The sequence below is a fragment of the Elephas maximus genome, chromosome 4 (genome assembly GCF_024166365.1).
Source record: "Elephas maximus indicus isolate mEleMax1 chromosome 4, mEleMax1 primary haplotype, whole genome shotgun sequence".
Taxonomy (NCBI): domain Eukaryota; kingdom Metazoa; phylum Chordata; class Mammalia; order Proboscidea; family Elephantidae; genus Elephas; species Elephas maximus.
The window spans coordinates 173,216,568-173,230,448 of NC_064822.1; the positions used below are offsets into that span (position 1 = coordinate 173,216,568).

Here is a 13,881-nt window from a genome sequence, read left to right on the forward strand (position 1 = left end):
TTCCCTACCCCACTCTTCAACAAACACCAACTACAAGTTGGAATCCATCTGCCACACCAACAAGCAGCTGCCCCACCAACAAGCCCCTCTTTCTTGGTGCTTCCTGGACCTGCTCAGAGTTAATGCCTAACTCAAAGAGCCTAACTCTGAGTAACTCATGACACCACTACCTGAGCGATTCACTTAGGGGAATCTAATCACTGTTACTTGTTGTAGAAGTTGCAGTAAACTGCCACTCTTCAGACCTCATGGCTGTCTCGTATGCCAGCTTTCAATAAAGCAGGTTGCTTAGCAACTGCCAAGGACCTGGTAAGATGGAACAAGGCACCCATCAGAGATATTTTATGACCAAAGTGAGCTGCATTACATGTGTCTGCTTGCATTCAAGGTAACCAAATAAGAGATAACAGCCGACTATTTTTGCATCATGAGGAAAAATACTTGGCTTCTGCCCAGAAGGGCAATTACCTAAAAGTCTTGGCAAGCTCTATGGTATGAGAAATGGTAACTGATACAGGGGTGAAAAAAAAAAAATCACTAACCTTCATAAATACTGATGATATGAGGATGGCTGAGGGATGACATGATCTCAATCTCTCGTCTGATGTGAACCATGTCCTGTTCATCCTTAATTTTGTCCTTACGAATGGATTTTATAGCAACCTATAAAGTCAGGAAATGAAATGTTAACTTAGAGAACTAAACAGATGCAAATCAGCCATTGGGGGAGTTTGGAAAATAAATACAGATGTTACTTGTTGGCAGAACCGACAATAACCAAAACAAAGCTTCAAAATACCCCCTGTCATGTCTTTCATTTATAGCAAAAACACTCTTCTCCCGGCAACAGAAAACATCAGGTTTTAACAGCCTGGGGTTTGGGATGGTGAATTTTTTTTTTTTTTTCTAAAGCGGAGGCTGCTTAACGTAGCCAGATTCATTTACTCTAGGAATCCTGATCCCTTGAAAAAAGAAAAAAGGAAAGCTCAGTTTACAGGGTATCGACGATTAAACATGGTTTGGCAAAATCGGTATCACTCGATGCCAGCACGCAAGTGCCGCAGCAGTGGTGAGAAGTATTGCATGGCTCACCTCGAGGCCCTGAGTGACATAAATGGTGGATGTGTTTGGCTGCTAACCAAAAGGTTGGAGGCTTGAGTCCACCCAGAGGTGCCTCGGAGGAAAGGCCACTTCCAAAACATCAGCCATTGGAAACTCTATGAAGCATAGTTCTACCCTGACACACATGGGGTCGCCATGAATTGACTCCACGGCACTAATGAGCTCAAGGCCAATCCTACCACACACCTTGGGTTTAAGACTCCAGCCTATGGTGGAGTCATGTAATCACTCAGAAGCCAAATCCTTCCTCCATATTCCTCATGCCTGAGGCACCTTTGGTAGCAAACAGTGTGACAAAGAAACTCTTCAAGAGAATCATCAGGATAAAACAAAGGAAGTGACAGCTAGACTTCCTGCCCAGCCTCAGTCAATTCCAAAAACTCCGTGCCAATGTTGTCTGCAAATCCAAACCATAGAGAACTGCCGGTGCCAAGACACAGAGCAATTACTCAAAAGAAACACACAAATAAAAAGGCATTAAATGACAATGGCGAATTTAATAAGGAAAAATACGTTTGCCAATGAATTCATCTTTGCTCATAAACAAGTTGGTTGGTAATTTAATCTGCCTTGGCTCTAACAGGGGGCAAAAGCTACTGGGGGGAGGTGTATCCAAGGTAACAAGGAAGTCTGGCAACCAGTTTGCTGCCAGCCTCAGAAAGTCAGCTTAGTTTCCTCCCAGACTGGTCCCCCTGTGACCTCAACTCTCATTTGTACCACCTTTTCCTAAATGAAGGGCAGCTAAACCATCCCTCTGGATTATAAAGGTGTTAAATTCCCTAGGTGGTGCAAATGATTTGCACGCAATTGCTAACCTAAAGGTTGGCAGTTCTAAACCACCCAGCAGTACCATGGAAGAAAAGGCCTGGCAATCTGCTTCCATTGAAGATTCAAACCCCAATCTCATTGCCGTTGCACTGATTCCAATTCATAGTGACCCTACAGGACAGAGCAGAACTCCCCCATAGGGTTTCCAAGGCTGTAACTCTTTACAAAAGCAGACTGCCACATCTTTCTTCCTCAGAGCAGCTGGTGGGTTCAAATCACCGACCTTTCAGTTAGCAGCCAAGCGCTTATCCACCGCACCACCAGTGCTCCTTCTATTAAGATCATAGCCAAGAAAACCCTGTAACACATGGGGTCGCCATGAGCTGGAATCGACTTGATAGCAACCACAAACAACAAATTCTCTGGAGGAAAAATGGCCCTTGTCATCAGCAGCCCATGGTTACACCTTGCCTATCATGGGGTTAACCACAGCCAGTCTCGTTAGCAATGTGGCCACATTTGTGAACATTTGCAACTTCTGACCTGCACCAGGAAGTACACTGAAGGGAAACATTACTATAGTATAACCAGTCCATCTAGGACTCAACAAGAATTGAGAAGCTGCTCTTACTGTTTTTGCTAGTTGCTGACCTCCCAGGAAACAGGCTAAGTGACTGGCAGCTCCTTGTGCTTCTCCTTTGTAATGTTTCCCTAGTCCTAATTAAATAAGTATTGTGTCATTACTTGTCTCTACAGTAGTGAGGGTCTTACACACTGCTTTATCTCCAGCGCTTAGCACAGTGCCTGGCAGGTGCTGTTGCTGTTGGGTGCCGTTGAGTCAATTCCAACTCATAGCGACCCTATAGGACAGAGCAGAACCGCCCCATGGTGTTTCCTAGACTGTCGTATTTATGGGAACAGCTCACCAGGTCTTTTCTCCCACACAGCAGCTAGCGTGTTCAACCTGCCAACCTTTCGGTTAGCAGTCAAACGCTTAACCATTGTGCCACCAGGGCTCCCTGGCACATGGCAGACCTGAGAAAACATTTACTGTAGGCAGGAGGCAGGTAGTTGCTGTTAGCCACCATGGAGTCATCCCCCAACTCATGATGACCCCACGCACAATGGACCGTCATGATCCACAGGGTTTTCACTGACTGATTTTCAGAAGTAACCCACCAGGCCTTTTTTCCTATTCCATCTTCGTCTGGAAGCTCCACTGGAACCTGTTCAGCATTATAGCAACAGCAAACCTTCACTGACAGACAGACGGATAGAGGCTGCACATAAAGTGCATTGGCTGGGAATCCAACCTGGGTCTCCTGAACGAAAAGTGAGAATTCTACCAGTGAACCACCACTGTCTTCAGGTAGGTAGGTAAGTAGGGTAGGTCTGTCGGTCAGTAGGTAGATGTAGAAGGGGGTAGGAGGATGTGTGGGTGGAGTGGTTGTCATAGATTAAATTGTGTCCTCCCAAAACATCTGTCAACTTCTCTATGCCATGATTCCGAGTATTGTATGACTGTCCACCATTTTGTCATCTGATGTGATTTTCCTATGTTTTGTAAATCCTGTCACTGTGGTGTTAACGGATGGATCGGTGACCGTAATATCGATGAGATCTACAAGATTAGATTCTGTCTTAAGCCAATCTCTTCTGAGATATAAGAGAAGTGAGCAGAGACATGGGGACCTCATACACCAAGAGCAGTGCCAAGAGCAGAGCATGTCCTTTGGATGCAGGGTTCCTGCACAGAGAAGCTCCTAGACCAGAAAGACTGATGACAAGGACCTTCCTCCAGAGCCAACAGTAAGAGAAAGTCTTCCCCTGGAGCTGATGCCCTGAATTTGGACTTCCAGCCTACTAGACTGTGACAGAATAAATTGCTCTTTGTTAAGGCCATCCACTTGTGGGGTGTTTCTGTTACAGCAGCACTACATGACTGAGACAGTGGTGGATGGGAAGGCAAGTGGGTGGGTAGAAAGGGAAGGAGAGAAGGAGGGAGGAGAAAAGGAGGCAAGAGTTGATGTTCTTAAGCGCTGAGAGAGCCCAGAACAGAGAAGGAACAGAGGAAGTGAGGCAAAAAAGAAAGGATCACCCCAAATACTACCGCCAAGATAGGCATCAGAGTAAGATGATTTCAGATTTCTTTGGCATCCTACCTACATCCAACCTACATGGGTGATCAAGGAATGGAGAACGGAAACAGGGAGCATGGAAGCCCTGCCGTAAACCTAGGGGCAGGCAGCACCCTCCTTTGGACCATGGTGTAGCCAGTGGATGGCTAAAAAGCAGGTTTACCATAAATGAATTAACCTTCCAACTTAAAAGCCCCTTTTCACCACAATGCCAGGCTCAGAACTACCCCCGGCCATCATGACAGCCCTATTCAATATGCAGCAGGAAGGAAAAAAGAAAAAAAAAAAAACCTCCCTTTAATTACGTCAAACATAAAGATATGACTGGGAGGCTTTATTTTATCTGAGTTGGACTGGTGAGTCTGGGAGCTTGTTCATGGGGGAAGCAGACAGTGAACACACACGGGCTGGTAGACAAGGATGTGGGTGGCTATTGGACCAGTTCCTACATTCCTCCATGAAATAAAGATGGGCCAAGGGTAGTAACCACCTCTTTGATTCTGCAACAGGCTGCCCTTGGCCTCGAGAAGGCCCCAAGAAGGCCCTATTGTCAAATTACAATAGAAATACATTCTTTCACCAGCCAGGCCTGGGGAGGGTAGCATTCAGAGGTACAAGAAAATAAGCCCACTCGTCAATGCTCAGCTAAGGGGCCGACAACCTCACAGTGCATCTGTGGGTGGGGGGGGGGGGTGCTTCCAGTCTGGGATGGAACGGGAAGCACCTACATTCTATGAAAACCCCAATCTGCACTGGAAAAACAGAATGGGCTCAATAAATGTTAACTGCACAGTCGCTGTTCCTCCACAAAAACTTCTTCCAATGAACCTCTATTGAGAATATAATAAAAGAAGGCTCATCCTGCCTACCTTCTCGCTTCCCACGTGGGAGATGCGGGTTCCATTCCTGGCCAAGGCACCTCACGCGCAGCCACCACCCATCTGTCAGTGGAGGCCTGTGTGATGCTATGATGCTGAACAGGTTTCAGCGGCGCTTCCAGACTAAGATCAGCTAGGAAGAAAGGTCTGGCGATCTGCTTCCAAAAATCAGCCAGTGAAAACTCTACGGATCAAACGGTCCTAGCCACAACAGATCATGGGGATGGCACAGGACTGGCCAACATTTTGCTCTGTTGTACATGGGGTCACCATGAGTCAGGGCTGACCGAGGGCAGCTAACAACCATATCTGAAAGAGATCACGGGTAGCCAGGAGAAGACCAACGCTAGACATCACTGAGAACTGTGCAACCTCTAAGGCTGGAGGGAAAACATTTAGTTCCACTCCCAAGAGAAGTTCGCATTCAGGTGCTAACCAAAAGGTCAGCAGTTCAATTTCAACAGCTGCTCCTTGGAAACCCTGCAGGGCAATTCTACTCTGTCCTATAGGGTCACTATGACTTGGAAATCGACTCAACGGCAATGGTCTTTTTTTTTCCCCAAGAGCAATGAGATGACCCACCCAAGGTCATAAAGCCAGTTCTGGCAAACCAAGAAAATAGTAACAACAATAGTAATAATAGCTGGCATTCACCAAGCATTCAATATATGGTACAGGAACTGTGCCAAGTGCTTTACACATCACAGATCTTCACATCTTTCTCATCAGTCAGGCTTCAGACCTTCTCTGAGCACCCTGGCTGACAAAAGTCACCTTTACCGCCACCTCCTTTTCTCTGTACCTTTCCCCGTTTGTCTTCTTCAGAACAGTCACATCATCTGAAATTATCTTGCTTCTTTCTTTGCAGCATGTATGGCCTGCAGGCCAAATCCAGCTCACAGCCTGGTTTTTGTAGGATCCAGAGAGCTAAGGTCTTTAAACTGCACCCTCACCTGCAATGCCAGAAGCTCAGAACAGCTGGGGCCCTCTGTTATCAGTATGGCACCTGAGTCCCAGACCAGACAGAGGAATGGACAGCTTGAACCCAAAGAGCAGCTTCCTCCCCAGGACCAAGTCCCCGTCAGCTCCTTCTTATAAGTGCCCTGGGGAATAAAACATTCCTACTCAGAATCAAAAGTCTGCCTCAAGGAGCCATGGAGGCTGGATGAACCCCTGAAAAACTGCCCTGAGATCATCTTTAAACTTTCCATCAAAAATATTCCCCGATGTCTTCTTAAAACCAAACAATAGTTTAGTTTAACTAGTAAAAAATGTCTGCCTTGAGCATTATGCTCTTTCAAGATCTATTTATATGGGATCAAAGTGACAACAGCAACTCAAAACATTAGATAGGAGTCTTTGGAGGCAGTGAGTTTATCTTAATGGGAGAGGAACAACTCAGAAAAGGAGGGTGAGAATGGTTGCACAACTTGAAGAAGATAATCAATATCACTGAATTATATATGTAGAAACTGTTGAACTGGTGTGTTTTGCTGTGTATATTCTCGACAATAGCAACAAATATAATTTTAGTAAAAAAAAATCGACCTCAAGATGATCGCTTCAGCCATTATGAATTTTGACTGTTCATTAACTTTCTTTCATTCAACAAAATTTTTTGAGCACCCATCCTGTCCCTGGAGCCCTGGTGGCGTAGTGGTTAACAGCTTGGCTGGTAACCAAAAGGTCAGCAGTTCAAATGCACCAGCCACTCCTTGGAAGCCCTATGGGGCAGTTCTACTGTGTCCTATAGGGTTGCTGTGAATCAGAATCAACTATACAGCAATAGGTTTGGTTTTGGGTTATCCTGTCCCTGGTGGCGCAGTGCTTAAGAGCTCAGCTGCTAACCAAAAAGGTCGGCAGCTCAAATCCACCAGCTGCTCCCTGTAAACCCTATGGGGCAGTTCTATTCTGTTCTACACGGTTGTTATGAGCTGGAACGGGTTTGGTTCATCCTGTCCCAGGAAGAGCACTAAGGCTGCACAAGAAGAACCCAACCCAATTCTGCCCCAGCCCTCCAGGTGGGGGAATGGGCAATAAGCCAAGCTTACACAAGTAATTACACAACTAGCCTCCTGGCCAGGAGCTACCAAGGAGCATCACGGAGGAACCCCTTCTCTCAACTTTTCCTCAATCTTCACATCTACCAAGAAAGACAGAGGTAAGCAAAGGGCACAGCAGGAAGAGATTACCCAACATCTGAAACCACACATTCTCCAAACCCAGTGAGTTACTGCACACATCGGAGAAGCTTCACGCCCCCTTCAAAATGCCGGAGCGGCGGCTCAGGTGTTAGTGCCTGACACCCAGTATGGCCCCTTTCATACATGTTCCCAAGTCTAGACGCACCAAGTGCCTTATAAAATGGTCTGCTTTTTAAAGAAGGCCACCCTATAGTTTAATGTTTAAACCGTATGTAGCAGAAGGTTTGGCCATGAACCTGCCAAGTCTGCTCTGCAGTGCCTACCTAGTTACGACTCCAAGTTCGCTGAGCCAATTCCCATCTCTTGTTAAATGTATCAGGCCCAGTCTGCTCTTCTGCACTGACAGGGTTTCGTTTGTTTGTTTGTTTTTCTTCCTTTTTGAATAATTACCAGAAGCCACCTGTTCTGTAGCCTGCCAGGGTCTTTTTCCACTGTGGCTACCGTAATGTTAAGAGCTCGGAGATCTAGGCAGAGTTACACGGATGCAGGTCCTTCGGGGGCACAAAGGGTTAAGTGCTCAACTACCAGCCCAAAGACTGGTGGTTCGAACCCACCCAGAGGTGCCTCGGAAGACAGGCCCAGTGATCTCTTTCTGAAATGTCACAGCCTAGAAAACCCTATGGAGCAGTTCTACTCTGTATACATGGGGTCGCCATGAGTCAGAATCCACACAACAGGAATTAACAAAAAACCACAACCACGTGGAGATGCAGGACAGGATAGTGGGAAGCTTAGGCTTTTACTGGCTGGGTGACCTTGGCAAGCACCTGCCCTCACGGGGCCTCAGTTTCCTCATCTGTAAAATGGGGTTAACAATTTCTACCTTTGGGGTTGTCATGAAGTGTGGAAAATTGTACGTAAAAAGTGTTTGGCGCCCAGTAGTTCTTCATTGAGTGAAGGCACTTATCAGTGAGACTTGTCAGAGGCTTCCCTGGGGATACAGGGCCCTTGGCCATGCTTAAGGGTGACCACTCCACAGCAAATCATATTATAGGCTTCTCTGCTCCCTCCCACGCAATATTTGTACTGAGGCGAGAGCAGGTTAAAATTGACACCCAGACATCCCACAGAGACTGTGAAGAGCACCCGAGGGCAAAGCAGGGCCGCCCACACTTCCAGCCTGCTTTGGGGAGGGTGAAGCATCTGGAAATTTGTATGTATTACCAGAACGCTCCTTAGAAGCAAGGATGGCCAGACTGCGTCTCACATACTTTGGACGTGTTATCATGAGGGATCAAACCCTAGAGAAGGACATCATGCTTGGTAAAGTAGAAGGTCAGCAAAAAAGAGGAGTCCATCAACAAGATAGACTAACACAGCGTCTGCAACAATGGGCTCAGGCATAACAACGATTGTGACAATGGTGAAGGACTGGGCAGTGTTTCGTTCTGTCGTACATAGGGCCGCTATGAGTCAGAACTGACTCGACTCAACAGCACCTAACAACAGTGTACATTATCTCATTTAATATTAACTTCAACCCCATTTTACAGATGTGGAAACTGAGGTAGAGAAAAGACAAATATTGCCCAAAGTCACATAGCTTGTAAAAGATGGAGCTAGGACTTGGACCCAGGCAGGCTGATCCTGGAGGCTGCTGAACTTGAGGCTGTGGATGTGTCGTGATAACAGAATCAGGCTCCCTGAGAATCTCTAAAGCCTAGTCTCATGGATTCCCTCCGAGCACATGAGGATCAAGTGCACAGTTCTGGGAGGTGGGGCTGCAACTGAGCAGCGGAGGAAAAACACGGCCATAAACAAGGCGTTAGCATCACTTAGTGAGAACAAGATTGCCTTCTAATCCCAGCAACAGGAGCTGGCAGCTTCCCTGCCATTCACAAGGTGTGATCTCACACCCGGCCACGTTCAGGGGGGCTGCAGGGCACTGAGTCAGAGGCACACGGCGGGGGGATCTTTTCTCACCAAGGCACCAGGAGCCCAGAAGCAGCGGAAGCCAGCAGCCAAGTCAAGTTAGAGGCCAGTATAAGGGCGCCTGTTCTTGTCTGGGAGATGGACTGAGTCTGGGGCAAGCCATAGCCACACATGGACCACCATGGTCCAAAGCTCCGCAGGGTCACTGAATGGCTTTCACTCAGAAAAGCCATGACTGATGATCACCACGGTGATGCCACCCAGGAGCCATCCTGCAGCCAAAGCCCCTAATTAATTAAATGACCCCCAGTTCTTCATGGAGTAGCCTGGCAAAGTCAGGACAGAGCCTCAGCAAGTTGCTTTAAGCCATGATGCAACCAGCCCCACAGGGACCCAGGCCAGCTCCACTGCGGGGCCTGAGGGCCTCTTCTCCCGTTCCTCTTTGGCGACCCATTGATTCATGTCGCTACATGGATGTTTTTTCACTCAGAAGCAGATTGGGAGCCAAGAGTTGTATCAACAGGCTCTGAGAAGAGGCGCCCCGATGCCAAGGAGCGCTGCGTGTGTAAGAAAGAACTTGTTCTTCAAAGAATGGCATCACACCATCTGCCACTAGCAGCCCTTCATCTTTTACGAGGTCCTGAAAATATAACCCCCTGTAGCTTGGTTCTCAATCCTCTATTTCCCAAAATTCCCCATAAAAGAGGGTATGAATTCCCAAATGATATTGATTTTTCTGCTGCCATAAAACGTGTTTTATTTCAGGAATTTAAGCAGCAAATCAGATTTTTACATGACTGGGCCAAGGCCTGCTTAAGAGGAACTCAGGGCTGGGACAATTTTATCTACACATCTAGCCATTCCTTGGGGGCAGTGATGGTTCAGTGGTAGAATTCTCGTCTTCCACGTGGGAGACCTGGGTTCGATTCCCAGCCAATGCGCCTCACGCACAGCCACCACCCATCTGTCAGTGAAGGCTTGCATGTTGCTGTGATGATGAACAGGTCTCAGCAAAGCTTCCAGATTAAGACAGGCTGGGAAGAGAGGCCTGGAGATCTACTTTCAAAAACCAGCCAGTGAAAACCCTATGAATCACCAAAGGCCAATACTGTTGTGTATGGTGACACCACCATGAGCTGGGGGGGCTGACTCGATAGCAGCTAACCGTAGCCATTCCTTACTCTCCAATATTCCCCTTTAAGGACCCAGCTAAGGACGTCATCCTTGCTAGTGGTGGTGCTGCAAGGGAAGTGGAACTAGTGACCATGAAAGCACAGGCAGCTTGACACTCCCTGCATAGTGCTGGGGTTTGTAAAACACAAGACAGTGGCCATGGCTGACTGGGCAAGAACAGAAGGACTAATGAAAAGAAGGCCAGAGGAAAGTTAACTTCAGATGGCAATGACAAAAGCAGGCAACACACTAGCCCAGAAAACACAATTAGATTCTCTAAAGCGATATGGGTCAAAGGATGATGAGCAAGCTACCTGCACTAGAACCATCAGGTGTTTTGGGGGGTGGGGGTGGTGATTGTTAAAATGCAGATTTCCAGTATAGGAGGAGCATACGGGATGTGTGGCTAATTACCTCATGAACAACTGTCTCCTTTCCCACAAGACCGGAAGCACCGGAAGGTACCCAACTACCATCACCGAACATTTTGATCAAAGATTCCATAGAAGAATCTTTGATTAAAAGGGGGGAATATGCAGAAGAGAATTTCACATTCTAATGGACTCCAATTCAACATTCTAGAGCCACGCAGGCTGGATGAACCCCTGAAACTATTACCCTGAGACTGTCTTTAAACCTTAAACCAAAAATATTCCCCGAAGTATTCTTAAAACCGAACAACAGTTTAACTTTAGTAAAAAAATGTCTGCCTAGCATGCTCTTTTAAAAACTATATGGGATCAAAGAGACAACAGCAACTCAAAAGATCAGAAAGGAGCCTTAAGGGGGCAGTGAATTTATGTTGACGGGGGAAAAACAACTCAGGAAAGGAAGGTGAGAACGGCTGCACAACTTTAAGAACATACTCAATATCACTGAAGGGTGCACGCAGCAGCTATTGAACTGGTGTTATGTTTTGCTGTGTATATTCCCGAACAAAAATAAAACCTTAAAAAAAAAGAAAAGGAATCCTAAAGTAATTTTTTTGATGCGATTTCCCAGGCCCACCCCAAACCTAGTGAATTCAGGTGGGCGAGGGGCCTGGTATCAGCATTTTCTTTTTAATTGTGGTAAAAAATTTATATAACAAAACATTTGCCAAGTCAACATTTTTTATATTCAGAGACTTTTTTCATCACGGTGTTCAACTCCATCGTCTGTTTCCTCTGGTCTCTCTATATTTGCCTATTCTAGATATTTCGTATAAGTGGAATCATATAACATTTGTCTTTTTGTGACCGACTTATTTCACTGAGCATAATGTGTTCAAGGTTCATGCATGTCGTAGCATATATCAGGACTTCATGTCTCTTTATGGTTGAGTACTTCTTTTTTTTTTTAATATATTCCATTGTGTGTACTAGTGTCAGCACTTTTTCTAAGCTGCCCAGGTGATCCCACTGCACTCCAAAGTTCGAGAGCTACCATCTTAAAACCAAAATATCAGTTGCCGTCAAGTCAATTCCCACTCATGGCAACACCAGGAATGTCAGAATAGAACTGGGCTTTTCAGTGGCTGATTTTATGGGTGCTGACTGCCCTGCCTTTCTACTGAGCCACCTCTGGGTGGACTCAAACCTCGCATCTTGCAGTCAGCAGCTGAGCGCGTTAGCTATTTGCACCACCCAGGGACTCCAGCTACCACCTAAATGTAGAGTAAATACAGCTGGGACGGCATCTGTACCTCCACGCCTTAACTATTACCTAGTCACATCACACATCAGCTGATTAATGAAAAGAAAACTAATGAGCTGGCCATCTAGATAGAGGGAAATTAAAACCAAGCTGCTTCCTTGAGGGGACTTGGTGAACGGAATTCATTCACCCCTGGCAAGGGGAAGCTTTGCTCCCAGCAAATACTTCATTCACCCTAGCCCAAGGCCAGGCCTGTGGATGATGAAAGCCCACAGGAGCTGGCTGCTGATGGGTGACTTCACGGTTGGCATGTAACCTGGGCCTCCCAGCCTGGTAAAAGTGAATGTGTCTGAAGGAGGCGACAGGAAGTGAGCTCTTGAGCCTCGGGTGCTGCCTGCTCTGCGGAGAAAGGGTCTGGCCAGGGAATGTGAGTAGCCTTCCCTTACCCAGCATCCTCTGGAAGTCCCTCTAGCCCCAGAGTCCCCTGGGTTCCAGGACCCCTGCATGAAATGGCCTCTGGTAGTACAAAAGATGTTAACACAGGCAACATCAGAGTCACAGAAAGACTCTGTGCAAGGCTGTTTAGATGAGACTCGAGTTGCCAAGCAACTACTTATTTTTGGACTTACATATTTCTCAAAGCCAAATGCAACACCAAATCAGAATTCTAGAGTATCACTGCTTTTCTTCCAGTTTACAACTGTCCTGGGGTGGGGTGGGCTAGGGTTGCTTTTAAGCAGGACGGCCTCAACTTGGAGTGTATGATCACTCTGTTTATAACGTAGTTTGGGTAAGCTTAGGGTTGTGTAAATTATTTATCAATGTCCCAGCCGAGCCGAGCCGAGCCCCAGCCAGCACTGCTGAGAAACCCAGCACCAGCATCTTGGCCTTGGTACCAGTGACAGCAATCTGGTCCAGGTGCCTCCTGCAACGAGGAGTGCTCAGGTCATCATTTCATAGGCTCAGGTTCTTCATCTGCAAGTGGGGATGGTAAAAGTACCAACCTCACAAGGTTGATGTGGGGATCAAATTGTCGTCGTTATTGTTAGCTGCGGTCAAGCCAGCCCCTGACTCAAGGTGACCCTATGCCATTCCCGTCATAGGTTGTAAATAGGACCATTGTGATCCACAAGGTTCTCATGTGCTGATTTTTGGAAGCAGATCTCCAGGCCTTTCTTCCTAGCCTGTCTTAGTCTAGAAACTCCACTGAAACCTGCTCAGCATCATAGTAACATGCAAGCCTCCACTGACCAACGGGTGGTGGCTGTGCTTGAGGTGCACTGCCCAGGAATCAAACCCAGGGGCCTCCTGCACGGATGGCAAGAATTCTACCACTGAAACACCAATGCCCCAGGACCAATCAATGTAGATTGTGTATATGACGTAGGGTGCAGAGGGAAAATGGCAACTATGGAAGGAGTCAAAATGAGCACCATTATCATCATCAGATGTTAGAACTGGAAGGATCGTAGAATGTTCTCTGCCAGCCCCTTCATCCTACAGACGAGGAAACTGAGTCCCAGGAAGGTTAAGGTGCAGGCCCAAGTTCAAAAAGTTAAAGGCAGCAACTAGAATTACAACAGAGTCCTATTCAGGAGGGATTAATGCTCAGGGTGAGAAGTCCTAACCAGCAAGAAGCAAGACCAAAACCACCACAAAAAGGCTTGACATTCACAGGAGAGGCAAGCCCCATTTGCAGCAAAATCCACAGAACGGCTGCATTATTAATAAGCCGAGACAGAGAGTGGCAGATATTTCCAAGCATGCTGGCAAATTACAAGTCACTGCACAGCATGGGGCATTGTTCCACCTCCACCTAATGCCAGGGGGCTGTCCTCACACAGCCATGCCGGGGGCACTGCTTTCCACCAAACCTTGTTCTGATTTCTAAAGCCTGACTTCATATTGCACATGAATAGGCATACTGGGGAGGTTTTTAATCCCATTATTTCTTAATTCATCAAAAACACGGCTTTTCAGTATTAACCTCAGACTGCTACCGAATCGCTGACCTTGGGAACAATGAGTGAGAAAACACAAAAGACCTGAAAGATGAAATCGTTTTCCAAGGGGAAAGGAAATCAGTCCCCT

The 13,881-nt window shown here is 46.8% G+C and overlaps 1 protein-coding gene across 1 annotated transcript in view; it reads right to left on the bottom strand.

The window, feature by feature from the left end:
* Nucleotides 1–13,881, bottom strand: part of NUAK1 (NUAK family kinase 1) — a 91,256-nt gene that overhangs the window by 47,568 nt on the left and 29,807 nt on the right. Inside the window, exon 2 of the mRNA XM_049884251.1 lies at nucleotides 543–663. Coding sequence (XP_049740208.1) covers nucleotides 543–663 — 121 coding nt within the window. The remainder of the gene's footprint in view (nucleotides 1–542; nucleotides 664–13,881) is intronic.